This window comes from Suillus subalutaceus, assembly GCF_016647625.1.
Source record: "Suillus subalutaceus strain FC151 chromosome Unknown DFJ58scaffold_56, whole genome shotgun sequence".
Taxonomy (NCBI): domain Eukaryota; kingdom Fungi; phylum Basidiomycota; class Agaricomycetes; order Boletales; family Suillaceae; genus Suillus; species Suillus subalutaceus.
In genome coordinates, this window is record NW_024540305.1 from 149,843 (window position 1) to 177,817 (window position 27,975).

At 46.9% G+C, this 27,975-nt stretch overlaps 7 protein-coding genes across 7 annotated transcripts; 3 read left to right on the forward strand and 4 right to left on the reverse strand.

Moving 5' to 3' along the window:
• Positions 1-1,621: 1,621 nt before the first annotated feature.
• Positions 1,622-2,887, reverse strand: DFJ58DRAFT_728217 (uncharacterized protein; the record flags this gene model as incomplete). Its single annotated transcript, XM_041385569.1, has 7 exons — positions 1,622-1,659; positions 1,713-2,036; positions 2,095-2,245; positions 2,292-2,408; positions 2,466-2,499; positions 2,555-2,658; positions 2,717-2,887. 7 exons carry the CDS (start codon positions 2,885-2,887, stop codon positions 1,622-1,624), a joined length of 939 nt encoding a protein of 312 aa, XP_041243678.1.
• A 3,336-nt stretch (positions 2,888-6,223) lies between these two features.
• DFJ58DRAFT_841643 (uncharacterized protein) lies at positions 6,224-8,049 on the forward strand (the record flags this gene model as incomplete). Its single annotated transcript, XM_041392736.1, has 5 exons — positions 6,224-6,331; positions 6,377-6,564; positions 6,766-7,672; positions 7,712-7,750; positions 7,912-8,049. The coding sequence occupies 5 exons, from the start codon at positions 6,224-6,226 to the stop codon at positions 8,047-8,049; spliced, it is 1,380 nt and encodes a 459-aa protein (XP_041243679.1).
• A 241-nt stretch (positions 8,050-8,290) lies between these two features.
• On the reverse strand, positions 8,291-10,436 carry DFJ58DRAFT_841644 (uncharacterized protein; the record flags this gene model as incomplete). Its single annotated transcript, XM_041392737.1, has 7 exons — positions 8,291-9,269; positions 9,405-9,514; positions 9,568-9,801; positions 9,860-9,952; positions 10,092-10,220; positions 10,276-10,358; positions 10,409-10,436. The coding sequence occupies 7 exons, from the start codon at positions 10,434-10,436 to the stop codon at positions 8,291-8,293; spliced, it is 1,656 nt and encodes a 551-aa protein (XP_041243680.1).
• A 1,651-nt stretch (positions 10,437-12,087) lies between these two features.
• On the reverse strand, positions 12,088-12,649 carry DFJ58DRAFT_728221 (uncharacterized protein; the record flags this gene model as incomplete). Its single annotated transcript, XM_041385570.1, has 2 exons — positions 12,088-12,545; positions 12,595-12,649. 2 exons carry the CDS (start codon positions 12,647-12,649, stop codon positions 12,088-12,090), a joined length of 513 nt encoding a protein of 170 aa, XP_041243681.1.
• An 8,004-nt stretch (positions 12,650-20,653) lies between these two features.
• Positions 20,654-21,527, reverse strand: DFJ58DRAFT_883671 (uncharacterized protein; the record flags this gene model as incomplete). Its single annotated transcript, XM_041394599.1, has 2 exons — positions 20,654-21,446; positions 21,506-21,527. 2 exons carry the CDS (start codon positions 21,525-21,527, stop codon positions 20,800-20,802), a joined length of 669 nt encoding a protein of 222 aa, XP_041243682.1. The 3' UTR covers positions 20,654-20,799.
• Positions 21,528-22,226: 699 nt separating this feature from the next.
• DFJ58DRAFT_394137 (kinase-like domain-containing protein) lies at positions 22,227-24,067 on the forward strand. Its single transcript, XM_041380179.1, has 7 exons — positions 22,227-22,726; positions 22,795-22,857; positions 22,917-23,102; positions 23,153-23,183; positions 23,232-23,269; positions 23,321-23,530; positions 23,583-24,067. The coding sequence occupies exons 1-7, from the start codon at positions 22,562-22,564 to the stop codon at positions 23,808-23,810; spliced, it is 921 nt and encodes a 306-aa protein (XP_041243683.1). The 5' UTR covers positions 22,227-22,561; the 3' UTR covers positions 23,811-24,067.
• DFJ58DRAFT_789543 (uncharacterized protein) lies at positions 24,049-27,932 on the forward strand. Its single transcript, XM_041390220.1, is given in 15 exon segments — positions 24,049-24,067; positions 24,171-24,222; positions 24,233-24,246; positions 24,302-24,630; positions 24,741-24,988; positions 25,048-25,184; positions 25,239-25,426; positions 25,487-25,490; positions 25,547-25,779; positions 25,843-26,181; positions 26,248-26,334; positions 26,361-27,236; positions 27,290-27,430; positions 27,626-27,859; positions 27,871-27,932. The coding sequence occupies 11 exon segments, from the start codon at positions 24,520-24,522 to the stop codon at positions 27,767-27,769; spliced, it is 2,508 nt and encodes an 835-aa protein (XP_041243684.1). The 5' UTR covers positions 24,049-24,067; positions 24,171-24,222; positions 24,233-24,246; positions 24,302-24,519; the 3' UTR covers positions 27,770-27,859; positions 27,871-27,932.
• Positions 27,933-27,975: the final 43 nt, after the last annotated feature.

The following is a 27,975-nucleotide window of genomic DNA, read 5'->3' on the forward strand; positions in this document are numbered from 1 at the left end:
ATTGTATGATGATGCCTAAAGCAGGTGGATTCGACCGACTAGTCCATGCACGTTGCGCGCTAACTGGATATCCAGAATGGCGCATGTTACGCAAAGAGAATACCAAGACCCTTGTTGCATTCTTATTTGAAGAACTTCTTTGCAGATGGGGACCTATTACTGAAATCGTTACCGACAATGGACCCGTATTCCGCGCAGCAGCTGATAAACTAGCATCGCGCTATGGAATTCACCCGATCCGCGTCTCAGCATATAACTCGCAAGCTAATGGTATTGTTGAGCGACGTCACTATGATGTCCGGGAGGCCATCATGAAAAGTTGCGATGGGGATGAGGCGCACTGGTATCAATCCGCGCACTCGGTACTCTGGGCAGAACACGTTACTGTTCATCAAGCGACAGGACTCACGCCTTATTTCATGGTTCATGGCGTCGAGCCTATCTTCCCGTTTGACCTTGCTGAAGGAACATTTCTAGTAGCGCTACCCGACCAAGACACTTTCTCAACGACGGACCTAGTCGCATGTAGAGCCCGACAATTGCAGAAGCGACAAGAAGACCTCAATGATATCAAGGAAAAAGTACTCAAAGCACGCTATCAGTCTATCTGCAACTTTGAACAGCGCTATCGTCGCTTGATCATAGATTACGACTTCGCGCCTGGCGCACTCATTCTAGTCCGCAACTCTAAAGTCGAGTACGAGCTAAGTCGCAAGACGAAGCCGCGCTATCTGGGACCTATGATAGTCATCTGTTGCACTAAGGGCGAGTCGTACATCCTTGCGGAACTAGATGGTTCTGTGTCCCGACTGCGCTATGCAGCATTCCGCCTACTTCCTTACCTTCCGCGCAGCGAAACTAAAGTCTCAGTTACTAGCATCACAGGTTTAGACGATGAAGCACTGAGTACTCTAGCAAGCGAAGACATAGAAGAGCCTCCCGATGAAGCGCTCGATTTCAACTTCGATGCATGACCTGCCAGCATTCCTCAAATACTGCCAATATACCCATTCCCGACATCCACTGTCTCTCATGAAAACAAAAACACAAAAACATACCGCGCTTAGTACGATAGTCTCAGTTTCACCCCGGGTTTAGTCCGGTGCCTCAGTTTCATCCTTCCGCTCTCAAAGGACTCACATATGTTACGCGCCATCCGTGCATAGACTTTATATCGCAACACAGACATTACAAGGATTGGACTACTTCGCGTGAAAGATTGATTACCGTACATTTTCTCTTCAAACACATAGGCAGTGCACCACGCACATTGACGTGATTAGGGACTAAGTCGCGCACAAATAGCGACAGGAGGAATAGAAGTGCAACGAAGAAGCCAAGTCGGGTGGTACCCTGCCAATTGACCTGACTACGACTAGTATCATTCACTTTCTTCCGCATCGCGACCATGTGCTCATTTTACCTTACTTATCCCTTAGGCACCCAGTGGAGTTAGGACCGGTACATTGGATTGGACATGGGACTGAAGGACTCAAGGATACCAGGACCAAGACACGCGATCACACAAGGACAACATGCGACAAGATCCTTCTATTCTAGCGCTATTCAAAAGAGATCCTAAATTGTACAAGTGCGCTAAACCCAGACATGCGACCCGCTCCTAGTACTTTCTACCGACTACTGGCGCATCCTCTTCCGCTTGCAGGAGAGAGCAAGCGAGTCAGCCTCAGCCATCATCTCCATTAACATACCCTGCATGGTAGTCATTTTCGCATACAGCGACCTCACCCTCCCCTCCAGAAGCAAATCCTCCACGGTGAAGCCAGTATCCGCCAAAGGATCGAAATCACCCGACACCTCTGACTCCCGCTCCTTCCTCTTCCAACTCTCAACCACCAATCCCTCCGCAGACTCACCCTCCTCCTCATCCTCCGACCCTTCTTCATCTTCCTCCTCAGCCGCAGATGGCGAAGTAGGCAAAGGAGTCGTCTTGGGGCGACGAATCAAGTTGTGAACCGACGAAGGTCCAGCGGCAACTTTGGCCTTAGCCCTAGCGGCAGCCCGCACCTTTGCAACTAAGAGAAGAAATTAGCAATGCATAAGTCAAAAAAAAAAAAAGGGGAAAACACTCACCTCCACGACTGTGGGTCGCATACTTGCAAGCCTTGCGGTTGGTCTTGCAACGGTCACAAGCCACAGCAACTCTCCCAACGCAAGGCTTCTTCACCTTGTGGCACCCTTCGCAAGGTACCAGATGAACAATGGGCTCGTCGCTATCCTTCTTCTGCGAACTCTTAGCAAAGAAAAGCGAAAAGAAAGGAATGACTTACCAAAACCTTCTTGCTCCCGACAGCGTCGGTAGTCGCTGCCCGCTGAACGCGCAGAGGAGCTACCACAGTCGGAACTTCCTCCTCCCCACTCGCATCAGCATCGCTATCCCCCTCCCTCTTGATCCTCCATGTTAGCATCCGACTCGGGGGTCTTCTCCTTCTCCTTCTCCTTACCCTTCTGCTTAATGGCTTTCTCTTGCGCCAACTTCTTGTCGGCCAGTCACTGGGCCTCCATCTTGAAGGCATGGAGTTGAGCCGCATACCGCTCATACGACTGCTGGGCCTTGCGACCAAGGGCACCTTCATCCACAGAGAGCGCGGTGCTCAAGCCATAAGTTTTGCCATCAATGGCATTGGCATCAAGGTACTGCTATAAGCAGAAAAGTCAGAAAAACAAGTAAAGCAAGATAGAGAGGGAAAATTACCACAAGTTTGGCCCAGTCGCGCGACCACTCCTCCTTGCGCTGCATAAGGTCAGGCCTGTCATCCGGAACGGCATTGGCCAGGTTGACCATTTTAAGGCGCAATTCGCCAAAGGCACGCTGGAGTCTCTCAGCGTGAGGGTTTGCGACAGCAGTAAAATCAAAAGAAGACATGATAGAAAAGTATGAGGATGAGGGAACGAAAGAAGGAAAGTCGGAGGGTTCTTATAGGAACATGCGATTGGGGCCACACTTCCATTGACCCCGACCCACTCTTCGCGACCACCGCATGCCCATTATTCCTTGCATTGTCCTAGCCCACCGACCGCGACCACCGCATGTTTACGCTTCCATCCACTGTTCCGCCTCATTGATTGTGTCCACCGCTTCTATCAAATTTCCACTATCCGATCATCACTTCCATATCGGGTCGCCATCAATCACGTGCCCTTATCAATGAATGAAATTTTGCTAAGTTCCAAATCGCGACATGAGACCGACTGGGGACAGTCGGTATTCGAGTTTCCCGCAGATGTGACAATCATACCAGCGCTAGGCGCGTATGAGTGTCATAGGCACAATTTGCCTTACCTTGAGGAAAGGAGTAAAGCGCTAGTCACCAGCGCTATTCAGCTCCCAAGCTATCCGCTTTGGAACCGCTTTTCTCCCATAGCGCACTGCCCGGCCTGACGCCTAGGTATTCCATCCTCCCATGTCCTGCCTATGTCCACCTACCTCCGCTGGTGCGTTATTTTTCATTAAACGTCGCTACTCATCAGTTGCAGGTCTTATTACATGCATCCTTGTGTTCCACTGTGCTGCACGTCTTATTACCTGTCGCTACATCGTACCTCCATCAGTGTCGCTACTATTCTCACCTACGCATTCCCGAACTTTTACGCAGTATGATAAAATGACCCGTCGCACATACAGTACAGTACTTCCCTTCCTGGGACCTTTGCTGGTGTCGGAGTCACTTTAGTCGCTATATCCTAGTTTTGGTGCAATCGATTCCGCTCTTGCCAAATCTCTCTGATCGCGTGTCACTTGACTTGCTTCGAGTGCGCGTCACTAAAGTTCCTTCATAAGTTTGATCTTCGCAACGTCGGGATCGCTGTCGGTAGTCGAGCTATAATCTAGTCACTATCAGGCAATTCCACTTGCACTATCATACCTTATCCATCACTTTCCCTTCTTTCGATTTCTTCTCACTGTCGCTAGTCGGACATCGCATAGCGCTATTGCATAGGACAACTTGCATAGCACTACTTACTTATACGCATGTTTCTCTGTCGGAACTCACTTGTCGCTAGTCGCTGATCACTACAGCGCTACTCATTGGTTTTAGGTCTTAGGTCGCTATAGGTTATTAGCCCTTCGCAACATCACTGCCCTTGCATATTTGAAGGGAGTTGCTTCAATAGCAGTCCTCTTGGGTTGAATATTACACTCGCGCCTATTTGGATAAGTAGCGCTAGTTTCTAATCAGCCTAGTCGCTATTTCTTTTTCACACCGTCCTGGCATGGAGGAGGCCATGGACCGAGGAATGATGATCAGCAACGATTTGCAGATATGGGACATCAAGGATGGCACAGCAATTGGAGAGATTCTGGGTTCTGATGGGAAGCCCTTCATAGATGGACTGAAGAGAACCGATGTGGTGTTCAAGCTTGGGCTAGCCTCACAGAACCCCATTTCGCTATAGGAGTCAAGCAGCCTAGAAGTCCACATCACTTCCATACATCACTTCCTTGCAAAGTCTCGACTCACTCGACTCACCCATGTTGCACCGGTCTATGCCCAACTTGGCCGATACGGATCCATGGTCTCAGTCTCTCGCAGAAGAGCCAGGGTTGTCTATACCGTCCCTTGCCCGTCAGATCGGCCATCACGCACTTCGGCTGACCATTCCGTCCCATCGGTACCAAATCCTCCCATGTCCTGCCCATGTCCACCTATCTCCATTGGTGCGTTTTAAGCTTATTTTACTGTTACTGAACGAACAGCAGGTGTTATTACATGTATTCCCATGGCTGCAGCACTCGCGAGCCTTATTACATATTGACCCGAGTACCTCGCATTTCGCTACTACTCTCGCCTGTGTGATTCCGGACGTTCACGCAGTTAGATAAATAGAACTCAAGTTTCATATTATCCCTTACTTCCCTTCCTCAGACATACCTGGTACCGTTGTAGGAGTCACCTTAGTTAGTCTTTGATTGTGCAATCAATCCCCCTTGCTTTTATCATTGGATGTGCCTTGACCGCTCTAAGTGCACTCTATCTAAGGTTTCTTTACCTAGTCCTTGTGAGATCCGGACTGCTACTGGTAGTCTTACGTCGGCAACCCATACCTAGTCATACCTCGTCATACCTAGTTATACCTAGACTCTCCTTACCTCGGCCTAGACTTACCTGCCGCTCATCGGCATCGGACTCCTCACCTCGCATTGGTATCCCGCATTGGTGTCCTTCATCGGTGTCTCACATTGGTGTCCCTCATTGGCATCTCACATTGGGTGTACCATCGGTATCCCATATCGCGTCGGACATTCTTGGACTCGGACCTTCAGTCGGTCGGATATCTCAGGTCTTAGATCTTAGTTTCTTCCTTTCTCTTCCCTTGCACTATTAGAAGGAAGTGCTTCAATAGCAGTCCCCTTGGGTCGATGTACTGCACTCACACCCATTAGGATTTAGTAAGTTAGTTGGTATATCTAGCTGACTACTATTTCTTTCACCACACCGATCTCAGGTTAGCGTGGAGCCTCTCAGTGGATTGATTCAACCCTTACGGGAATAAAACCTCGGGCAGGAAGAAATCCATTGGGTTGATCGCGATGGGACTGCTGAACCTCCCGCCGAGCCTCTGGTACCAAGCCGAAAATATGTACTTGGTTGGCATCATCCCAGGACCCAGAGAGCCAGCTCTTGACGAGATAAATCATTTCCTTCGTCCGGTAGTCAATTTCTTCCTGCCATCCTGGAAAGACAGGACGTGGTTTACAAAGACATTCAAGCATGCAACAGGAAGACTGTCCCGATCTGTCATTGTCGTCGCAGTCAATGATTTACCTGCGGCTCGCAAGCTAGCAGGCCACGTGGGCCCAACCGCAAACCAAATGTGTGGATTGTGCTGGCTCATGAAGTCAAATATCACAGACTTCGACTGTGAAGGATGGACGCGATGTATGTTCAAGGAACATAAAGCAGCTGCAGAAGAGTGGAAAAATGCCGAGACAAAGGCAAATTGCAACAAGATATTCAAGCAACATGGGGTGAGATGGTCAGAGCTTTTGTGGCTACCATACTGGGATCCAATGAGGTTCATCGTAATTGATGGCATGCATAATCTATTCCTGGGATTGGTTCAACACCACTTCAGAGAGTTGATCATAATAGACAAGCAAGCGAACAAGGAGCTCAGGAAGGGCATCTGTAGACCTGTTGATTCAAAGGAATTAGAGAAAGGCAGGCAAACTTTAAAGTCAAACCCTACCGTGTCCGCGATGACCCGCCTGCGTGTCGCGGTCCTGGAAGTGCTGGTCCAGGAATGTGGTGTGGAGTTGTCCGATAGAACACATCCTAGGAAAAAAGACATGGTTGAAGCGCTGCTAGTGAGTTGACAGTTCAAGGGGAAACAAATAATGACGAATCCAAAGTCTGTGCTCCCAGTATGTGCCCCTATGGATGTCGACATTGGGGAGAACGAGCTAGATCCTTGTGATCAGGTGTTCATCACCGATGAATTAATAGAGGAGTATGCCTCACAAGTAAAATTGCATACGGCTGAACTGAGCAGATCGGCCAAAGTCTTGGCGGATAAGGAGATAAACAATATTCAGGAAAGGTGAGGAAGGGTTCGAAGACCATCATGGCACCGTGGCCCACTGAAAAACTTGGGCAACGCGGAACACGGCAAGCTCAAGGCAGAACAGTGGAAATCGTCAATCGAATTTGACTTACCAGTGGCCCTTATGCATTTGTGGGGACCAGGATGTGCGGCTGATGGCGCGGAGCACAACTCTCAGAGACAGAAGTTGGCTCACAGCATGGTGCTGCTCGCGACCGCGATCCATTGGGGAACTTCACATGTAACATCACCCCATCACGCTCAGCAATACACTACATATATGAGGGCATACCTTGAGTGTACTCAAGAAATATTTCCGCGCCATTCATGGCGCCCCAATCATCATGCAGCTCTACACATTCGCGAGTTCCTCTTGAGATATGGTCCTATGCACAATTGGTGGATGTTTCTGTTTGAGAGGATCATCGGTGCATTGCAAAAAACGAACATGAACTACAAAATAGATGAGTGTATGGCCATAATACAGAAAGAAAAGAACAGTATAAACAACATAACAGGAGAACTAGAGAAAACAATGTTGGAGACGTTCTGTGCAGCCGCGAATGTTAAAGCCATGATGCAGAATCCTACAGGACCTGTCATTCTCAACGAAGCAGCGAAAAATTTGGGTCAATGCTGTGACCCCTTCACAGGAGGTGAGAAAACCAACATAGGAATTTTATCCACGGTTGGACAAGACACCAATTCTCACCAGGACATTCATGACCTCAAGACCCCCGTTCCTGATGATCTCGAGAAAGCATGGCAAATAGCAGAAACTCACCTACATCAAGGGCGTCCTTATGCTAGATGCAACCATTTTACTCTATACAAGCAGTTGAATGTTCTGGGCGTGCAGTACTGTGGGTATGCCTGGTCAAAGGAAGACTCCAGTGTGTTCTTCCAGTGGACACCTCAAGAATTTGTGCCTGGCGTGATCGAGTACATTTTCTCCACAGGGGAAGAGGATCAGCAAAAATACTATTTTGCATTGCGGCATAACATACCTTTAGCAGCAGAGCATCAAGATCCTTTCCAATTGTATGGGGACTTTGGCGCACAGCTCTGGAGTTCTACCCACAGCCAACATCTTGACATTGTTCCAGTAAGCACTAGTCGCATTTGCCACTCGATATCAATGAAGTGGGGGGAAACCAACGTCGTGCTGAAACATTTAAACCGGGTAAGTTCTAGGGCATGGTTTGAACAATCATGATGACTGACAATTCTCAGAATTTCAGTGTTGTATATCTGCAAGACAATGTGTAATATGAGGTATGAAGCTACCTTGTAGTCTATAGTCGATTGCTATTTCACTTAAGCTATGTTTTAACGAAGTGACAGAAAGAGAAACAGGCACAAAGTTTCGAGACTTATATAGTGAACGAAATGAATGAAACAGCCTGGGAAATTCTGTGCTTGCTAGTGGCATCACTGGCTATTCCTGATATAGCCGACGCAGTTACACTGAGTGGGTATTAGAGTGGGTATAAGGACCATTAGTAGAGAGCCAAGACACCTGAAGTGGTACAACATAAATGTAGATATAAGTGTTACATAAAATGGCCAATAGTCAGACAATAAGGATTTTCTGAACGATGAAAAGCGGCCTCCAGCTGCTGCCTCTCAGATGCTGTCGCATCTCCAGGCCTGAGAAAAACCTTTCGACATCCTGGAAGGCTTGTAGCCAAGAACTGCAGCCCAACTGGATATAATATTAACCTCATGTGCAATGGGCTTCATATATAGCGCTTACCAAAGGGTGTCGATCTGAATATTTGTACCAGTGTGGTAGGAAGATGGCGAGATTCTTGACTGGAATGGTTCTACATTCGCCCAATAGGATATCGAAACTTTGAGAAATCATTGATTCATCATAAAAACTGAGTCGCAAGTGATCTATGAAGGTAAATTGTTGGGTAATATCGAGGATTGCCGACAAGTAATTGGGAGTGGATATCAGAAAGTGGCCATCCAGCTCCAAGTCGAGGTTTTGAATGCGTAGAGGTAAACGAACCTTGTCTAAGAGAGACAAAAGGTACCAGTGTGGTCCAGCAAGAGAGCGTAAGCCATGTATAGGAATGTGGGGAGTGATCGTATTTTGCTCAAGGTCCATGTCATCAAAAGAAACCATCTCCGGACGCATACTGCAAAGCCAGACTTGGTGAACCCCATGCTGCATCAAGAACTCGATGAGCGCGGTGGTAGGGCACTCGATGTCGATCGACAAAAAATGAAGCCTTGGTAAGTGAATGTTGCGCATCAACACCGTCCACTGAAGGACGCTCAATGATGTATGGGTGAGGCTGAGGTTGGTTAATGAAGAATTCCGCAAAGACGAGAGGGTAAGTGCAACCATAGATTTACAGAAGAATATTGGGGAGTTGGCATGGAAAATGTGCAAGTTATATGTGATGGCAGGATCCAAAGCAGCCACTAAATCAGGAAGAATTGGCGGAGGGTATGCAAGGTGAGACGCATCCCGATCTGAGAACCGAAGACTCCTGCACCCCGAGTCTCGGATGGACTGAAAAAGAGGCCCAAAATCTCCTAACATCTCGCCATCTTTCACAATGGAGACAAACAATGATGGTTTGCTCCCCAGTAACTCCACAAAGCTCGAGAGCGCCTGGAGGTGGCGATCATCCACATTGAGGAGATTGCATCGTACATACGTGGGCACACGAAACAAAGTTGAACACCTATAGAGGAGAAGGGTGAAACACGCTTGGGTGCTGATGCGCAGGGAGTCATCATCAAACAACAAGCCTACAGAGCGGAGGTAGAGAGGAGCTGCTAACTCCTGAGAGAGACAAGATACCTGTGCGACGGCTCACAGATCCCGGCTTGGCATGTCTTCCAAAATCTTCAACACAACTTCATTGGGAAATGGCCATTGCGAGAGCGGTGGTTGGACGGCTGAAACCTCTGTTCCAAGTGTCAGTCCCTGTCAAAAATGTAGTGAGACAAATAAGTTTGGGAGATACCTACTGCACTTACGATTGGGACAGCAATCACAGACAAGCGGGACCAAAAGCGCCTCTTAGCCATTGGAGGAGAAGATCCGCTGGGCATATCTTCTAATGCCTTGCGTTTTCCCCTCTCACTGTCCTGCTCCAGAAAAATCTCTGGAGTTTGCCTTTTGTCACTTATAGACAGATTTGTGATGCTGGCATTGCGTTTGAGCCTTTGAGGAGTCCATAAGGGACCACCCAGAAGATCCTCTTCCTGGGCCTACAAAACACAGTGAGACTTAACACAACATATATGGAAAATAGACTGGGTGACATACATTTAGGTTTTCGATCGCATATGTGCAGAACAAAGTGCGTTTCTTGGGGATTGAAGATTTGGAAATGCCGCATACAAACAACAGTGTCCGGGCCTGCGGAAGATTGGAATGCATTGAATCCCATGAAGATCGTTTTTTTACATTCCAAGCGGCGAATGTACACCTCTTGTGAGTGGGCTGCTCACAACTGTCAAGAAAGTTATCTACAGCCTTTCGCTTCAAAGGTACACACTCCTGGAGAATAATTGGCTAGTAAGTGATACCCAATGATAGCTTGAATTAAATGTACCTCCAGGGAGGGTGACAATGAGAGGGAGTCTAGCGAGAATACAGAACTTGTATTTCTAACGCCTAAAAAAATCTGCAGAGAAAAATCTCGCATCAGAGCAAGAACATGTTGGGCAGGAGGAGATTACCTTTGCACGGGGTCGACTTTGAAAGATACCCATGATATCAGGATGAGGTCTATAAAGAATATGTGCAACGTAGTGTAGCCCATCTAATTTATATGATCAGCATCGTCCTACAAAAAATATCAAGATCACTCACTTATTCCTATTAAAATAGGATTCCCCATCTTATTGTGACTTGTCTGGGATGCATCGCACAATACAATGACTGCATTGGAGGGCGTGTGCCTTCTTCTTTTGTGAGCAAGTGGATGGACAGATCGATAATTTATTAGGAGGCTTTGCAACCTTAGTAGAACAACGAACAATAAAGAATTATAAGCCCTTTTGGAGGAACAGAAAGGTCAAATGAGCTACTGATTATAACGGTTCATTTGTTGAAATTACAGTAGAGGCTTACTTATGACATTATGATGGATCAGATTATATGATGCTCAGCATTGCGACAATCTGCACATGTACAGGATTGCCTAGACGTCAAAACGAACCTAATTATAGAATTGAGTTAGAGTCTCGACTTTGATGAAGTCAAACATAATTACATCCACTGGTATCGCTCAAATTTACTAGTGTTAAAGATATCATTACACCGGTTCATCAAGCATGTGTGTTTTTCTTGGAAATTTCTACTACAAATGCCTAAGTAACACTACAGACTAGCAGCTATGTATGTGGTGGAAAGAAAAAGAGACAAGTCAGAAGTCTAGGGGATTATATAGTGAACTGAAAATTGCCGAAGTCAGCCACATTTGTAAGCACCTTCGGCAATGCCAAAGTCAGCCACATTTGTCAGCACTCTTCAGCAACTTCCAGTTCACTACATAATCCCCTTAGACTTCTGACATGTCTCTTTCTTTTTCCACCACGTACATAGCTGCTAGTCTGTAGTGTTACTTAGGCAATTATAGTAGAAATTTCCAAGAAAAACACACATGCTTGATAAACCGGTGTAATGATATATTTGATGCTAGTAAACTTGGGTCATACTCGTGGATGTAATTATGTTTGACTTTGTCAAAGTCGAGACTCTAACTCAATTCTATAATTAGGTTCGCTTTGACGTTTAGGCAATCCTGTACATGTGCCGACGTACTTAAGCTTCAAACTCATGAAGTATTCTGTAACAGTAACGGTAATGTGCTTAATAATAATGTGAATTATTGATACATGATAGACTAGATTTCATTTTTCGTGTTGCCGCTTCTATTACTTATAGAGCTAGACAAAAAGGGTCCCGCTTATTATGATACCTTGGTCAAGCGAAAAACCCTTGAATGGCAAGGGCGCTCTGCCTATGATGGCATCGAAAGTTCTTCGAATGCTATGTTCCTGCCAACGGTCCAAATTCAATGGTCACCGCGGACCCTCAAAGTATCTGGAGTATGCTCTCTTTTATTGTATTTTCGAATAGCTTGCTAAGACAGTTTCCTTTGCGACTCGTGTATGCAACTACATCTAATGGTTGTCAAGGCTTGATGCTGGCATGAACCATGCTCGACCTTCAAACCGATCCCTTTGCTCATGGTCAGTTGTACACGGCACTATCGAGGGTCAGGATGCAAAGAGACACATTGTGTCTATTCGCAGAGGCAAACGAAGGACAAGACTGTACTAATATTGTATTTCCTGAGTTGCTACTGTAAAGTATTGTTGTATACAACTGACCAAAGGAGAGTCTTGCTACTGTAAACACAATGTATTGACATGGAGCTGACCGAAGGGAAGTCAGGGAATGGTCCATCTGAGGTCAGTTGAAGTGTTTCGTCTGAAGTCGCTTTGAGAGATTCAATAGAGATGTTACAGGTAAATGGATATATACTATGACATCGAAAGTCCAGCTTTTTTCAACCTCAACTGTCTCTCCTGCATGTTCCTCAGCCGCCTTTCCTCCATCTCCTTCTCATTTCTAGCTGGGGGTTCCACAATCACCACCTCATCATCCTCATCTTCATCCACAGCCCTCTCCTTTCCTGTGCGCATCATCTTGGCAGCGGGTTCCACAATATCTACCTCCTCGTCATCTCTGGCCCTCTTGCTGGTCCTCTCCACTTGCTCATGCCACTTTTTCAGCATTTCGGCATCTCTCAACGACACCCTCTTGATGGCCTCGTCTCTCTCCCTCTTCTGTCTTGCTATGGTTTCTTCCGCTGGAATCATGTACATGTTGATTGGAGTCTTGGCCCGCGTGTTGACCAGACTATTGGGCCATGTGTTGACTGGACTGTTGCGGTGCACTGTCTTCCTCTTCCTCGGGGCTCTTTGGTTTTTTTTTGCCTCTGTTGGGCACTTGAACTGCTGTCATCACTCCGACTTTCCTGACTCTACGTGGTGCACCGTCGATAGGCTGGTTTGGTTTGGTTTGGAGTTGGGGTTGCGTCATTGTAAGAGACGAGGATTGTAAGTCAAGTACTAATGTGATGGTTGGAGGAAGAAGGAGGAGAAAGAAGAAGACATGCATATCTGTTGAGTATTTGTAGTGAACTAGATACTGTGGTCAATATTTTGTAATCATACTGTGGCTACACTATTGAATTGGGGAGCAGATCACCTGTTAAATTGAGTGAACCTCTCAGTGCAGTACTCAGAGGGCCACTCGTACATATATTAGACATATCTACAAATTGTAAACAAATTTGTTGCACTGACAGATAATGATTAATTTTTTAATTTGTTTTCAGGCTTATCAGTCGGCCAGACCATAAGTCTGATATGTGACTTGATCCTGGATATGGCCTTGAAAATGTCACGTGAAATATGTATGAACAATTGCAACCTCAGAGATGTTTTGATATTTGTAACCAAATTTTGGAAATTAAGTCAATATGCATCATATGCAGATTATGCAACAAATTCTCCCTCTTTTTGCCAAACTTATTCTGGATTTAATCAAAAGAATTTGATCCTTATGCATATCTGTGATTTTATTCCAAAACTGTCCATCATCTGTGCAACAGACAAATGGATTGAAATATGCATAATTTTTCTCAGGATATGCATCACATTTGTTTACAAAACTTTTCCAGCTGTGTCTCAGGTGTAAGGAGCCCATTTTTACCCATGCAATTTAAGCTTCCCACTTTAACTCTTTTCTCAAACCGTGTGAGAACCAATAAGATCTAAGTGCAGGCCATTCAGCAGCCTTGAAGTTAAGAATAAGAAATATATATTCAGGTTATATTCTACCTTACAGGGGTTGACTATATAACAAAGTACAGCTACTTAGCTAAAGTCCATCAGCACTACTTTCCTCTCTCTTTTTCAGGAAGGGAGACACAAATCACGAGACACACTTCACAAATCCATGGGCACACGCTTGCCAAAACACGTACAAACTTCACACTCAGTATTTCAAAACCACGAGGTTTAAACTAACCGAGGAACAAGAAGGAGAATATTGAAAGACATTCCTCCCAAGAACTCAGCACATTATCTACCACGAAAACTAGAAAAGTCGTAGACCATGTACTTAAGGACTGGCAAGAAGTCTTATCCTGTATAGTTGTGTTGTCACTATATACGTGTCGTATATAAGACCCTTAAGTAACAAGACAGTGGATGACAATACCTAGGAAGAAAATGTTCAGGGGTGAAATACACGGTAAGTGATAAATTCTTACCGGAGATGTAGAGAGGAATAGAGGAGGCGACTACGGTAAGGGTATTTCCCAACATTGTCCTCTGAATCAATGAGAATCGATGGGAAAAAGGGAATGAAGGGAATGGATGACGGGAGCAAAATGAGTAATGGCTCTGGGACATGAACATCGTATCAGCACATGCTGGGCTTGCAGAAGTCCTGCAAGAGCTGGAAGCACTGATAATTTACTGTTCATTTTAGTGCTGCTGCTGTTCAGTTCTGAACCAAGGTTCGAATGCGAACTTTTACGAACAGGACTGATGTCCGGTTATAGGTCCAACATGTGGCGCAGGACCAAACCCTACCTAGGTTCTTCATTCAGACTGTGTCGGATGGATATCAGACCTGTTCGGACCAGTCTGAACCAGTTCGAACTCACTACTGACGTTTATTCAGTCCAACATATTGGCATGTATTCACCATTGCTTCTTGTCAGTTCTCAGTCATTCATCCAGCCATCCAATCTTTTGACATTTATTGGACATTTATTCACTGTTGGTTCTGGTCCATGTTTTCAGTTTGTTCATCCAGCAATACTGTAAGTTCATCAGCGCGATTATCACTGACATGATTAATGGCATGTTTTCAGTTTGTTCTGGTCTTACTGTTTATGCGGACTGTCGGGCCCAGCAGAGGATAAAAGGTTTGGGAATCTCAAGGTCTGTTCATTCGTCAAAAATATGTCAACCCCTGCAGTCAATGCTAATAGCACGTTGAAGGACGCATCAGAAATCACATGGTTTCATGATGTCGATGATGATGCCCCCATCCCTCCCCAGCCTGAATCCTCTTCACCTATCTCCTCTGCACCTTCTCATCGTACTCTCGACTCCTTTGTAGTAGGCCCAATCCGGAAGCCTGCTACTGTTATTGCTGGTGCTCACCGCTCTAGCTGACCTACAAAGCCTTCTGCTAAGGTGTGAGAAGCAGCGAGCAATATCGCTATTACACCATCTGTCCCCGCAAAACATTCAGGTGCTGCTATCTCACCTGTTGTCACCAAACGTGCCCTTGTCTCTACAAATACTGTTGAACCCGATGACAAGGCTGATAAGGTTGACAAGGCTGATGAGGCTGTTGCTGATTTAGACAATGACGAAGAAGACCAGGATGCTGAGGAAGCATATGAGCATACCAAGGCATTTGGAGATGCCGACAGAGATGTATGTGCTCATTTACCTTTTCAATTGTCCTCATATTGTCCTCATGCTCAACCCAGCATCACAAAGCCTTGAAAAAGGACGAGCGCACAGCTGACCTCCAGACAATATTCACCGAAGAGAAAGGCCACAAGAATGTGCATACAGGTGAAAGTGAAGATGGTTGGTGGTGTAATGTTTGCAGGTTAGACACTTTCTTCACGCTTCTTTATCGCGCTTTCTAACTTGCCTTTTTGTCTTACAGGGAGGTGGAGGTGCCTCGTCAACAATGTTTTTTTCAAGGCAGTATTTTAACGCACCGTACGCACATTGCCCGGTAGGTGATGCGTTGTTAGTAACTGTGCTTGTATTTTGACTAATGTACCTTTGTCCAGCAATCCGAAGTGTCACTTCCCGATATACAAAAGTTGCTGCAATAAGCAGGGAGTCATGATGCACAAATGTGCTATTCCAGCTGCAATCAAAGAATCTGGTGCCGTCCAGCAAACACTTGACCGCTCTCTTGTCCCTAAGCCACCTCAATTCACCAAGGCCAGCCTAACTGACTACATCGTTGAGCTCATAGTAGCTGAGGACAATGCATTTCAACTTGTCGATAAGGGGCCATTCTGCCGTCTCCTCCAATACCTTCGGCCAAGCCTAACTGAACAGCACCTTCTTCATCGTACCAAACTGTGTGACGAGGTTTTGGAGAGAGCTCGAGTTGCTGTGGAGCAAGTTAAGGAAAAGCTTCAGCATATTGATGGCAAGGTTTCAATGATGTTCAACTCATGGACTTCACTTGTTGGCGATCCTTTCCTCTCCGTTACCGCACACTATATTGACGCCCCTGCTGACAAGCCTCATGAGTTGGAGCTCAAGACCGAGCAACTTGCCTTCAAGCCCATTGTGGGCAATCACAGTGGTGCCAATATCAGCAGCATATTAGTGCAAGTCATCACAGATTATGACATTTGTGATAAGGTGTGTTTATTCATTCTCATTCCCTCACTTCATTTGTGCTTACAAGGCTCCTTACAATCTTAGATTGGCTGGTTCACCGCCAACAATGCAACCAACAATGATACCGCTATCCAGGCTGTTGCCAAGGTCATTGACCCTTCAGGCAATAACTGGAACTCTGTTGAGTGTTGTGTCCGTTGTATGGAGCACGCACTCCATCTTGCCGCAAAACATTTTGTTGAGAATGTTGATCCTACATTGGCAAGTTCTCTCCTTAAGAAGGTAGCTGAAGAACAGGACAAGGAAGAGACCAAGTTTGATGTTGCTGATGCTGTTGGAAAAGCTCTCGCACTCATTACTCAGATCCAAAAGTCCCCGCAAGCACATGTCTTCTTCAACAAATGCTGCACTGAGGTTAACATTCCAAATCGAGAGCTTCTCAAATGGATTAAAACATGCTGGGCTTCCCTCATTAAGATGTTGGAGCAGATTATTCAGTTGTGCAAGATTTGTTGTTTCTTTTCTAATACTTGGAATTTAACTAATGTTAATCAGGGAGTGAAACGGTTCACACAACTTGCCGATGACAGTGATGAAGTTCCCAATTTGCAGGGCAAAACCTACGCAGCCTTCAAACTCACGCCACAGGAGTGGTCGAACATGGAGGTCATTTGAGACATGCTCCAGGTCAGTTTCTGTCTTCAATATGATATTCCTAATACTGACCAGGTGAACAGGAACCTGCCAATGCTCAACAGACTTTCTCTGCCACCTGGGAACCTACAGTATGGCGCACCATCCCTGTTCTCGAATTTCTTCAAGAGACGTGGGAAACCATGGCTGGTTCATCAAAGTTCGATGCCATTTCAGCGTCCATCATATCTGGCTTGGATAATCTTCGCAAGTGGTATCAAAAGACAAATGACACGGATGTCTACTTCATTTGCCTTGGTATGTATCTCTTTCTTATGTTGCACCATCTCTTTCTGATTAAGTTTGCACAGCCCTTGATCCCAACTACAAAGTCGCATATGCCAAGGCAAAATGGTTGTTGCAGGACTTCAATGATGGTATGAAACGCCTCGAGAACGTGGTAAGTCCTTTCAGTTCTTGCTGATCTACTACCTTTGTACTAACCTATCTAGTTTGACAAGTATTAAGCTCATCAAAGGCCTCACCAGGAACTCGACAATTATATGGCTGTGCTGCTGGAAGAAGTCGATAATGTAGTGGCATGGTGGGGCATGAGTTCATTTCCTCGTATCATTCTCCCTCACAACCTAACTATTGTTTCTTATGGGTCGCATTGCAAAAGACTACCTCGCTATTCAAGGGTCTGCTGTTGCATCTGAATGGGCATTCTCGAGTGGTGGTATCACCGGGACTACTCGTCGTAACTCCTTGCTACCAACGACATTCGAGGCACTTCAACTGTTGAAGAGTGCATATCGTCAAGGCCACATCTCCGCAGTGGTGCAAGCTGAGCTCGCCGTTGTCGAATAGTGGTTATCAATGTATGTCGAATTTTGCAAATGATTATATCACATTTGGCAGTTCGAACTGGTCCGAACCTGAACCTGACCATCATGAACCCGTTCAAAGTGGTGCGGCCCAGAGTCCACCCTACCTGTGTGAACTTGACCGAGGTTTGGTTCTCGGTCCTCGAATATCTTGAAAAAACCAGACGGAACTGAACTTCGGCAGCACTATGTGTTGTGAAGACTCGACGTCCAACGCTGTACAATTACAACGATTACCTAAACCGGCATGACCGGCATGCATGAAATTTCAAACTCCTCGCTTCTCCTGCCAAATTTCTCCGAGATCGACCAGTCTGACTACGTCAAACACTTAACATCTCAAAGACGTAGTCCAGACTGGTTACGAGTCTATGAGCAAACAACAAGCGTGACGTTCGCACCTTTTCTTTCTCTGCCGTGTCGACCATTCACCCCGTGCATTTCGTCGACTTAGTTTTTCTTTTCCCCGCCCTCCTCTCCCTTTTCATCGCGCGGTCGCATGACCTAGCGCCTCGCTGACACTCACAGCAGTAACCCAAACTCTCCTTGGGCCCTGAAGAGGTAGACTTAGCCGAGACACAGCGAGGCGGCTCACCCGCCCTCACAGCTCACCTTTTCCCCCTAGGCTAAAGCCCCTTCAAGGCTGGGAGGCGTTACGCGCCTTCGCCCGAAACCTGCTTCGTTTTCTCTCCCTTAACCACGACTTTGTACAAACGTAGCACTTTCATTCAGTTTGAACCAAGCCGTTTTCTCTCCCTGCACGAACGGCACGCCAGTGTGAACCTCAAAGTTCTCGGTTCTCGCCCAGGACCCTCTGAACCGGATCACGGCAGCACTAGCGCCCCACCCCCGGGCCCAACAATCTAGGAAGTTCGGATTCTGATTCAGAATCTGAAGCTTCCCTCGTCACAGCTTCAACGCTTCGCGCAAGTGCAGTCCGTTCGACACGATTAGTCCCTCCGACGTTATCAGACTAATCGTCTCTTTTCTTCGTCAAACCAGTGTGATATCATACAAAGCACCTATTTCTAGGTCCTGGAATAAGTACAAAAAAGAACCGGTGGTTTTCCCGATGGCTTCCCTTCCGATCTCTGAAGTCACTAAATGTCCTGATCTGGGAGGCGTGCCCCCATCAGTCCGCCGTTCCTGCCGGCCGTTTTAGATGCGCACCTCAACGAGGATGAAATGAATTTAGTAGCTGCTATTGTTGGATGTTAGTTGGCTTGCGGTGACTCTGGGACGCGTTAATACACAAACATGATTGTAGTCTACCATACCGGTGAGTCATAGGGTTGGATGAAAACTACTTCTGCTCACATGGGTAGGATCAGATTCTACCCCTCATTTAAATAAACTTGATTCAAGCAGCAGGCCGCAATCTTGTTGCTATTGCATCTATACGGGCAATATGATTCATCATCAGGGACAGGCATAGACACCGTCAAGTTGAAAGCAGCAACAACGGCGAGGATGAAGGAGAGACGCATTATTTGTGATATGGGATCCCAAAAATAAGCTGATGGAGACGGTGGGAGGACAGTTCACTTTTATATGCAAAACCTGTCCACCTGAAATACCCCTTTAGACATTTGCACTCTCAGCAGACTTCTGACTTGACTTGCTCAGTCCCTGACATTCTCCCGGAATAAGAACACTTGGAAAGGATGATGTGCAAACCCAATCCGTTGTTGTATACGGCATACCATGACGCCGATAGGTGACACGAGAAATGTCAGTGGTCGGAAGGGGCCAAATCAGCCCTGAACCACTGCGGGCCTTGTGCTTATCTCTGTAGACCCTACGTGTCTTCACTAAAATGCACATTTCATAGCAGGCACAGTCGCCGTGGCATTAGATACAATGTACGTGAAGGAATGCCGGACCCCTGATAATGCCTATAGGACCCATTCAGCGATGCGGACAGAAGAAATTGACCGAATTGAAATACCATTTATCCCAGATTACAACACGGGCATCCAAGATCTAGTTTCAATTGTGGTCAACTTGGGTGACCTATCAGCGCTAACGCTCAGCGAGGATCAAATTGGGGAGCCATTGGCAGGCCCTTGCCGCTTCCGGACCTGATGTTCTTGTGTATGTACAATATGGATTTGCAATAGCAGTTAGATATTTTCTTTTGTTGCTTCAGAATTTCGAGACGGAGAACCATGGCAAGAAAATGACGGGTAACACGCTTGTACCTTGATGCTCATTTTATCTTGTTTGCATAGGGCGCTAGAGGTTTCGAGTCCAGGGTTGGGTACTAGCTATAGGGACGTCGTGCCAGTGTTTTGGCTGTATTACAAAAGTGGCAGTACTTGGCACCACAAAAAGGGAAAACGACAGAGGAGGGCGTGTTGACGTGCGATCACTGGGAATGGAAGGCTGTGATATAGAGAGCTAACAAGATATATTCACAATTGGTCGAAAACATCTACAAGGTCACCTACATCGTATTCGATGAACGCCTTTGACTCCGACAGGGGTTTCAATCGCCGAATAGCACCAAATAGATTTTCCGTTTCGTCGCGAATTCGTTCAGCAGAATTTTCAGAAGTTTCACTGTCACGTAGTGCAGGCGACAAAAAGCCGAGTCTGTAACCTCCTTGCAACGGCATACATGAGATAATCGCACTCACACAGGTCCACGCTAGTGATCGCATTTCAACGTGTCGAGTGCTGGCGGTCTGTGGCATTTCAATGATCGTTGTCAAACCATGCCAATCCGATCATCGGGACATGCGTTCGAGGTGTAAGTGTTCAGAGGCGATTAAAAGCTCTCGGGTACACCTAAACGACGACTCGGATTTGGTGTCACTATCCTGTGATCAGAAAGAACATTAATAGTGCAAGGTTTTGAACAGGCTGGATGTTGCGTATCCCCTCAACTACCTTATCATATTGTCAGCGCGATTGAGCTCGAGGAAGGAATGCATTCGTTATCCGAAGATTAATCGATTAGCCTCCGGAGATCTATATACTGTGTATATACGGTCATCATCGATATCGCAGGAAGTAGCCAGCAAAGTTCCGGCGTTCATGATATAACCAGCAGAAATGAAAGCATATCTGCTGGCGCCAAGCCAGCATGGGCAGGTGCCGCAAGGTTTGAAGAATCCTGGCAGCTGAGGTATAATAAGTTGCAGCTGGCACGGGCGAATACATACTAATATACACTCCAAAAGTGACCTTAAATACCAATTCCACTCGCAATAACCTAGGCGAAAAAGTGAGAGAGAAGAAACAAACTAACTAACATAATAAACCAACGCTAAGGATGATTATCAACAAAGTCTATGGCAGCGTCCAGTCCCCTCACAAGTTCCTCCGCCCGCATCGACATACCCCTCACGATACGAACCTTTTTCTTTCCGGTACTTGAACCTTCTGCGTCTTGTGCGCGATGAAGGTTCTCTGTCGGGGCTGGACGGAGGTTGGATCCTGAATGTGCGTGTCGGATATGGGTGCGTCGTGATGACGACGATGATGGCGGTCCTGTACAGGAGCCATTAATAGCAGTCGATGGACGAACGGCGTCTCCCCTTTCCCAGTCTTTCATTAGCCTGGATAAGCTGCCTGGAGTGAGCGTGGAAGACCGTCTCCGAGGAGACGTGTGCGGGGTAGTGCCCACGCTCACGGTGCTAGCTGTCGTATTCTTGATCCACCCAGGCACACGTGATTCGAAAGAAGTGCGGGAAAAAGGGTCCGCGCACTGGATGACATTGTCGATCGTGGAGTATGCGGGGGGTGAGTGCGGGGGTGAGTGGCCCCTTGGGGAGCCCTGAGAGGATGCGTCTGAAAGTGGCGGGGTGGGTAGGAGCGAGGGGCTTGGTGGTTGGTGCTCTGAGTCACCTGTGTGAACTTGACCGAGGTTTGGTTCTCGGTCCTCGAATATCAAGTTGAAAAAACCGGACGGAACTGAACTTCGGAAGCACTAGTTCGTTTGGGACTTGACACAACTCGTGTGTTACATATACCCACATCCCAGGGTTCAGACATTCACTACTTCGACCCCTGAATTCACAACACCGAAGCCAGCAATTTGCTCGTCCGACTGGCATGAGGCGGCTGCATGTAAGTCTGTATGCAAACAGCCGTAAATTTAGTATGCACCATTTTGAAAAAGTCGTAATCCATCGCGCTTACCACAATTAATAAGTAGTTACCTGCCCCCAATATGGATCTTACAGATGTGATAACATTCGCGCCAGCCTCAGGCGTCCATTGAGGGTGCCAATGGTGGAGCCGATGGGCCTAATGTTTATTACTTGCATACTGTAAGATTTTGATGGTCTTCTCTCAGGATGAAATTGAATCATAAGCGTACTAGTGCCGGCATTCCGCTAATAGTGCGTATCATAGAGCGCTCGCATGGGCTCAGCTTTGCAGCAATGATTTCATATACGCATACCCTAGGCCTAGTACGTTGCAAGCCTAGTTCGGGATTTGAATTTCGTTTCGCGCCCACAGACATCATCCAGATTCATGTATCTGTTTGATCGGGTAAGGATCCTTGGATCTGCTTTGGCCATTGGTTGTGATATTCTAGCGCTGTGGAAAGCAATCATTGGCCTCACTCACATCGGGATAATACTACCGAAAGATTCCTACCCACTGAAGGTCTAGGGCCGGGTGAAGTTATAATAGTGGTGTAAGAGGGCCAAACAAGTATAATTAAATCTACTTTTGCGTTCAACTGTTGGACCCAAACGCGCCAATCTGAGATGTCGTCACTATGGGCCTTCGAAGAACCGAAGGGCCCCGTCACCAGGCTCCATTGCAATTGGTAGATAGGCTTCTCACTATTTATCATAAGAGTCGAGTATGCCTTACAGGATACTGGGACAATATCCCATGTTTTCTCCTTTCGATATGAAGGTCCTGTTTCCCGCTTGGTTTGAAGCCTGGCTGAAGAAGTGGGGGAGGAAGTTACACTTGTTACTTGCCAGCCTCGGGCTTGGTTCGAGGTCGGCACAACGAGCTGATGTCAAAACAATACACGATAAGAATGCAAAGAATGAGTTTGTTTCTTTATGCATTTATATCACGCAATGTTTACTGAGTATCTACGGATTATTAGTAGTCTGCTCGACCTCACTGAGCAAATAAGCAAGGAATCATCGCGATACCCTGTCGCTCAAGGCGGCTTTGGGGATGTCTGGAAATGCATACGCAAGCACCCTCGAATTACGGTAGAGGCGAGTAGCTCCTTCAAGTTTGCAACTGGTATTATGCGCTCATGACTGACTGTCGTTCTGTCCACCAGGTTGCAGTGAAGTGTTTACGACTTGAGATCCCGAACGATAGTTGCAAGACAAAAATTACCGAGGTTTGGGTGGCTCCACGTGCGATTACCATGCGTTTATTTACTGATGTACAACACTTCAGAGGCTGGAACACGACTTGCAGCGGAACACTCAGCTGGAACACGCCAATCTGTTACCTTTTCTGGGAATAACTCAAGGGTTTGGTTCACTGCCTGCTATCGTTTCCCCATGGATGCACAAAGGCTCACTTACCATGCTTCTGGAACGTGATTTCCAGCAACTTACTCTCACTCGAATGCTCCAAATCGTGGGTGCTTTGTCGTGGTATGGCTCGCATCTTAATATTTGCTGTTACAGCTCAAAGATGTCGCTTCAGCTCTTCAGTACTGTATGCGACAAACGTCAGTATTCGGCCCAAAGCTAACATGAATATCAGTGCACTCTAAAAACATAGTACACGGCGATCTCACCGGCGTGAGTACCACAGATACCTTTTTCATGGAAGAAATTATTGACACAGCTCAGAACAACATTCTCATTGATGAGAACGGCAATGCCTTCGTGGCTGACCATGGAATTCTCATTTTTTGTGCCGAGCTCCATGGCACGTCATATATCAGAAGCAATGTGCGATGGGCTGCACCTGAAAACTTTCAAGTCCCGGAAGATGACGAATCAATAAACTTGCCCCAATTGGCATCAGACATCTATTCGTTCGGGTGCATCATGTTGCAGGTTTGTGAGCGGATCTTGGCACCATACAATGTGACCATTATTCTCCTTGCAGGTCTTTACAGGAAAAGTTCCGTATTCCGAATTTCGAAGTGACCATCAGGTTACGGTGCAGATACTCAGAGGCCGGAAGCCTGCTCGACCAGTGACTCCGCCCATTGCGGATGCTCTATGGGATTTCATGCAGAAGTGCTGGCTTGATGAGCCGGAACATAGGCCTTCAGCCAAGGAAGTCTTGATATTCATACAGGAACAGCTGAAACTGCCAGAGGAGAACTCCTGACTCTCCCATGCGACTCATGATGCCATAGCAGTTCTATATGTTGTGTTCTTCGTCCTGCGCTCTGTATGATGTGATGTTCGCGACATCTCGTGCCTCAATATCTCTCTTGAAAACTCACTCCTGCTACTCCCAGGCTTGGGTTTATCATGTCAATATGTCCGCAGTCTTCCTGGATAGGCTTGAATGCAGAGTGGATACATGATATTATGCTACACCGTGACCCACTTTGGGTGACGCACATTAGTATTTAGTCCTACCAGTGTATATAGTCATAGTGCTACCGTGGTCCGTTAGAGATCTAGCTAAAGTTGTTCCTGATTAGTACCGTGACGGTACATCATTTCAGTGCTATCTCAATCTTCAGAGACTGCAACAATCAATTTTGTTGTAAGCTCGATGGCAAATACGACTGTTGTAGGCTAGTAGCTACTACTGCGATATGTTGGCCACTGTTAGATATCGTGGTCGCCCTCAATTACTAGACCCCTTCAGCTTCGCCAATTTGCGTTTTTCGATGTTCACCCTGTGAAGGACAACCATGACCTTGCTAGCTCACCGAGATTTTCAAAAATGCTTCAGAAATCTCAACTATCGTCTCCTCCAGTGTTGGGCTGCTCGCTGCGGATATTCACGGCGGTGTACAAATTTAAACAAGGAGTTCGTATCGACAACGAGTTGGGTCGCACATGTGGGAGGAATAGTAATACACATGGCAGAGAGGAAGGGTGTGTTGGTGACAATTGGGGAGGAGGATGCAGTATGGGGTAGTTTGCTAAAGATTTGGGATCTTGGGAAGACGGACAAGAGAAACCAGGCGCCAGTGTTGTTGAGATCTTCCAAGATCCAGCCTATGTAGCAGTAAGCCTCATCCGGTGAGTGGCTCATTACGTCACTTCTGCTTTCGTTCGGTGAGCTTGTAAATTAATTTAGGTCTCTTGCTTTGCACTTTCTTCTGCGTTATCTTTCCTTGCCATCGGCTTGGCCGACGGGACGGTTCTACTTTACAGGCACTTGGACCAGTCACTATCTCCCGCAGCGTCCCTGACTTCACTCCCTAAGACACGCACCATCCATGAATCATCCCCTGAACCTATCACAGGCCTTGGCTTCCGAGAACTTCCGAACTTCCGATACCCACTAATGCCGATGCTAAGGATAACGACTTGCATCTTTTCAAGGTGACTACGAACTCGGTATACTTGTACCATGTGTCCGGAAAAGGGAGTGGATGATCTAGCGTGTTGCTGGATGATATTGGATGTGGACTGGGATGTGCGGCGATGGATTGGCGCGCCGAGAAGATCGTGCTTGCGAGAGACGAGGCAGTATATGCGTATGGTTTACAGGAGAGGGAGCCGCGATATGCTTATGAAGGTAGGCGGATTGGTACGAATCTAAGCACTGGGAAGTGATGTTACTCTTTCACAGGCTACAAGTCGTCGATCTACACCCACCTTAACTATGCGATAGTTGTTTCACCACCCACAACAGTTGCAACGACGCGAAAGCTTGCGGCACAAGCGGCAGGTGGAGACGGTGATCAGTCGAGGGTGACCGTGTTTGACATGGAGAATAAGGTAGTTGGATATACCGGGATGTTTGCGGAGGAATCAGAGGTGTGATCTTGGAGTGGGGGAATTTTACATCCTCACAAATAATGGTCAGGTGCGTCACAGCAATGTTCAGAGTTATAAATGTGCATTGCTTGTTAATCTGACGTCGCTGACCTTGTTTAGCCGACTCGCTTTCTGAGAAATCTACCTCTGCAAATTTCACCATGCTGTACGCTAAGGCTCTATACCCACTTTCACCGAGTCTCGCGCAGACACAATACCTCGGCGAGAGCTACGTAGCTGATATTCACCGTCAGCACGGTGACTACCTCAACACGAAAGGAGATTTGGATGGCGCGATGACATGCTACGTGAAGACGATAGGGTGGGTGAAACCGAGCTACGTCGTTAGAAAAGTCAGTTATTCGTGTTTTTTTTTTTTTTTTTTCAATATGACAGGTCTAACGATCGTGGCACAGTTCCTGGATGCTCAGCGTATACACAATCTCGTTACCTATCTGCAAGAGCTGCATGCCCTTGGCCTCGCAAACGCTGACCATACTACTCTTCTGCTCAATACCTACACCAAACTCAAAGACGTTGCACGCTTGGACAACTTCATTAAAACAGAGTCTCGACGCTCTGGTGCGGCAGAGTCGAACGGCGACCTTCCATTCGACCTGGACACTGCTATCCGGGTGTGCAGGCAGGCAGGGTACTTTGGTCATGCCAGCTACCTTGCAAAGCGCTACAAGCGGCATGAGGATGGGAAGTACGGGGAGGCATTGACATATTTGAGACACTTGGGAGCAGCCGCGGTACGTTCAATCTTCGTTTCTTTCTGTCTGGTTTTTTTTTCCGGTGAGGCTAACACATTTATACAGGCGGAAAGTGACCTCGCAAGGTACGGACGCACTATGCTAGATAATCTCCCAGAGGGGACGACGCAGCTTCTCATTGATCTTTGCACTGTTTCTGGTCCCTCACCATACCTGAGGAAGAGGACGCCATTCCGCAAGAGTCGAGTGCACCAGCAAACGCCCCATCGTACCTCTCGTACCTTGTCCTTTCCTGTGCACCCGTGCCTGAAGACAAAGTTGAGGAATCCAAAGCGGACGAAGAGGAGGATCCTACGGAACCTCAGGCAACGCAGCCCAGCGCACCAACACCATCCAAAGGGAAACGGCCTTCGCCCACACTCTATTTCGCGCATTTTGTCGATCACTCGTCATATTTTGTCCGTTTCCTAGAAAGCGTAGCCGCACGTCGGTGGGAACAGTCGCTCTCCTCTCTCCCGTCCTCTCTTCCAAATGCCAGTTCTGACGAAGACAAAGACTCGGAGAAGCGCAATCACGCAGAAATTTGGAACACGTTGCTTGAGCTCCATCTTGACGGGGGCTCTCCGGAACAACAGGACAAGGCGCTCAAAGTCCTGACGAGCAACTCCTTACTGTGCGATCAGACACATGCACTGATTCTTTGCAGCAGCTACAGCTATACCCGAGGTCTGGTTGTACTCTGGAAGAAGCTGGGGATGTATGAGGACGTTTTACACCGGTTTTGGATGGACAAGCACAACGCATCGCCATCCGAGTCCTCAGCGTCAACTGAAGTCGTACAGGCCCTTGTACGATATGGTTCAACGCACCCGCACCTCTATGAGCTAGTGCTGCGCTTCTTGACAAGCACGCCGGAGCTACTCACGCGGCGGCAGGCGGATGTAGAGAAGATTCTGGAACATATCGAGAAGGAGCGGACAATACCTCCGTTTGGTGTAGTCCAGATACTGAGTAGGAATGGAGTAGCGAGCGTAGGATTTTTCAAGGACTGGCTGATGGGACGCATCAAGGAGACAAGGGAAGAAGTGGAGACTGTGAGTTCTTTGCATTTCTTTCTCATTTTCGCGCTGATGGTTTTTCGCGACAGGACCAACAACTGATTAGTTCCTACCGGTTGGAGACGAATGCGAAGTTGAATCAAGTGGTTGAATTAAAGGACCCGATGCATGTAAAGGTATTTAGTGTGACGCGTTGTTCTCAGTGCAGCGGGCAGCTCGACCTCCCCAGTGTCCATTTCATGTGCAACCACTTATATTACTAACGGTACGTATTCATTATTTGAACCAATCTATTCCTGTTCTCGAAGTCACACCTTCTCGTCTGGCTATCTCGTACTGTTAGTGCTATCGTGCATTTAATATAAGTGCCTGCTGGACCACGAGACCAAATACCCGCTTTGCGTACGCCAACATGTGTCATCCAGGAAATTCAGAGGAATAATGAGAGGATGGCAGATCAACACGAGCTATTCCTCGTTGATGTGCAGGATAATGGGTTTAAAGTGGTTGCGAATGGATTTGGTAAGGGGGTGTTGAACATGACTCGATTGGATGATGTTGCTGTATAACGTGTATCACGCCGCGCCATACTTCTGCCACATGATCTGCATCTGTCAGACCTACGGTACCCAATAGTAAGTCATCAAATCAATGCTCTCAATAACCTCCAGTTAATGTCCATTCACAAGGGATGGGCATTTGCGGATTGATTCAGTCCAACACTAATATTGATTGCTCGTCCTTTCATCAATGCAATGATTTGTTCTTCACCCGA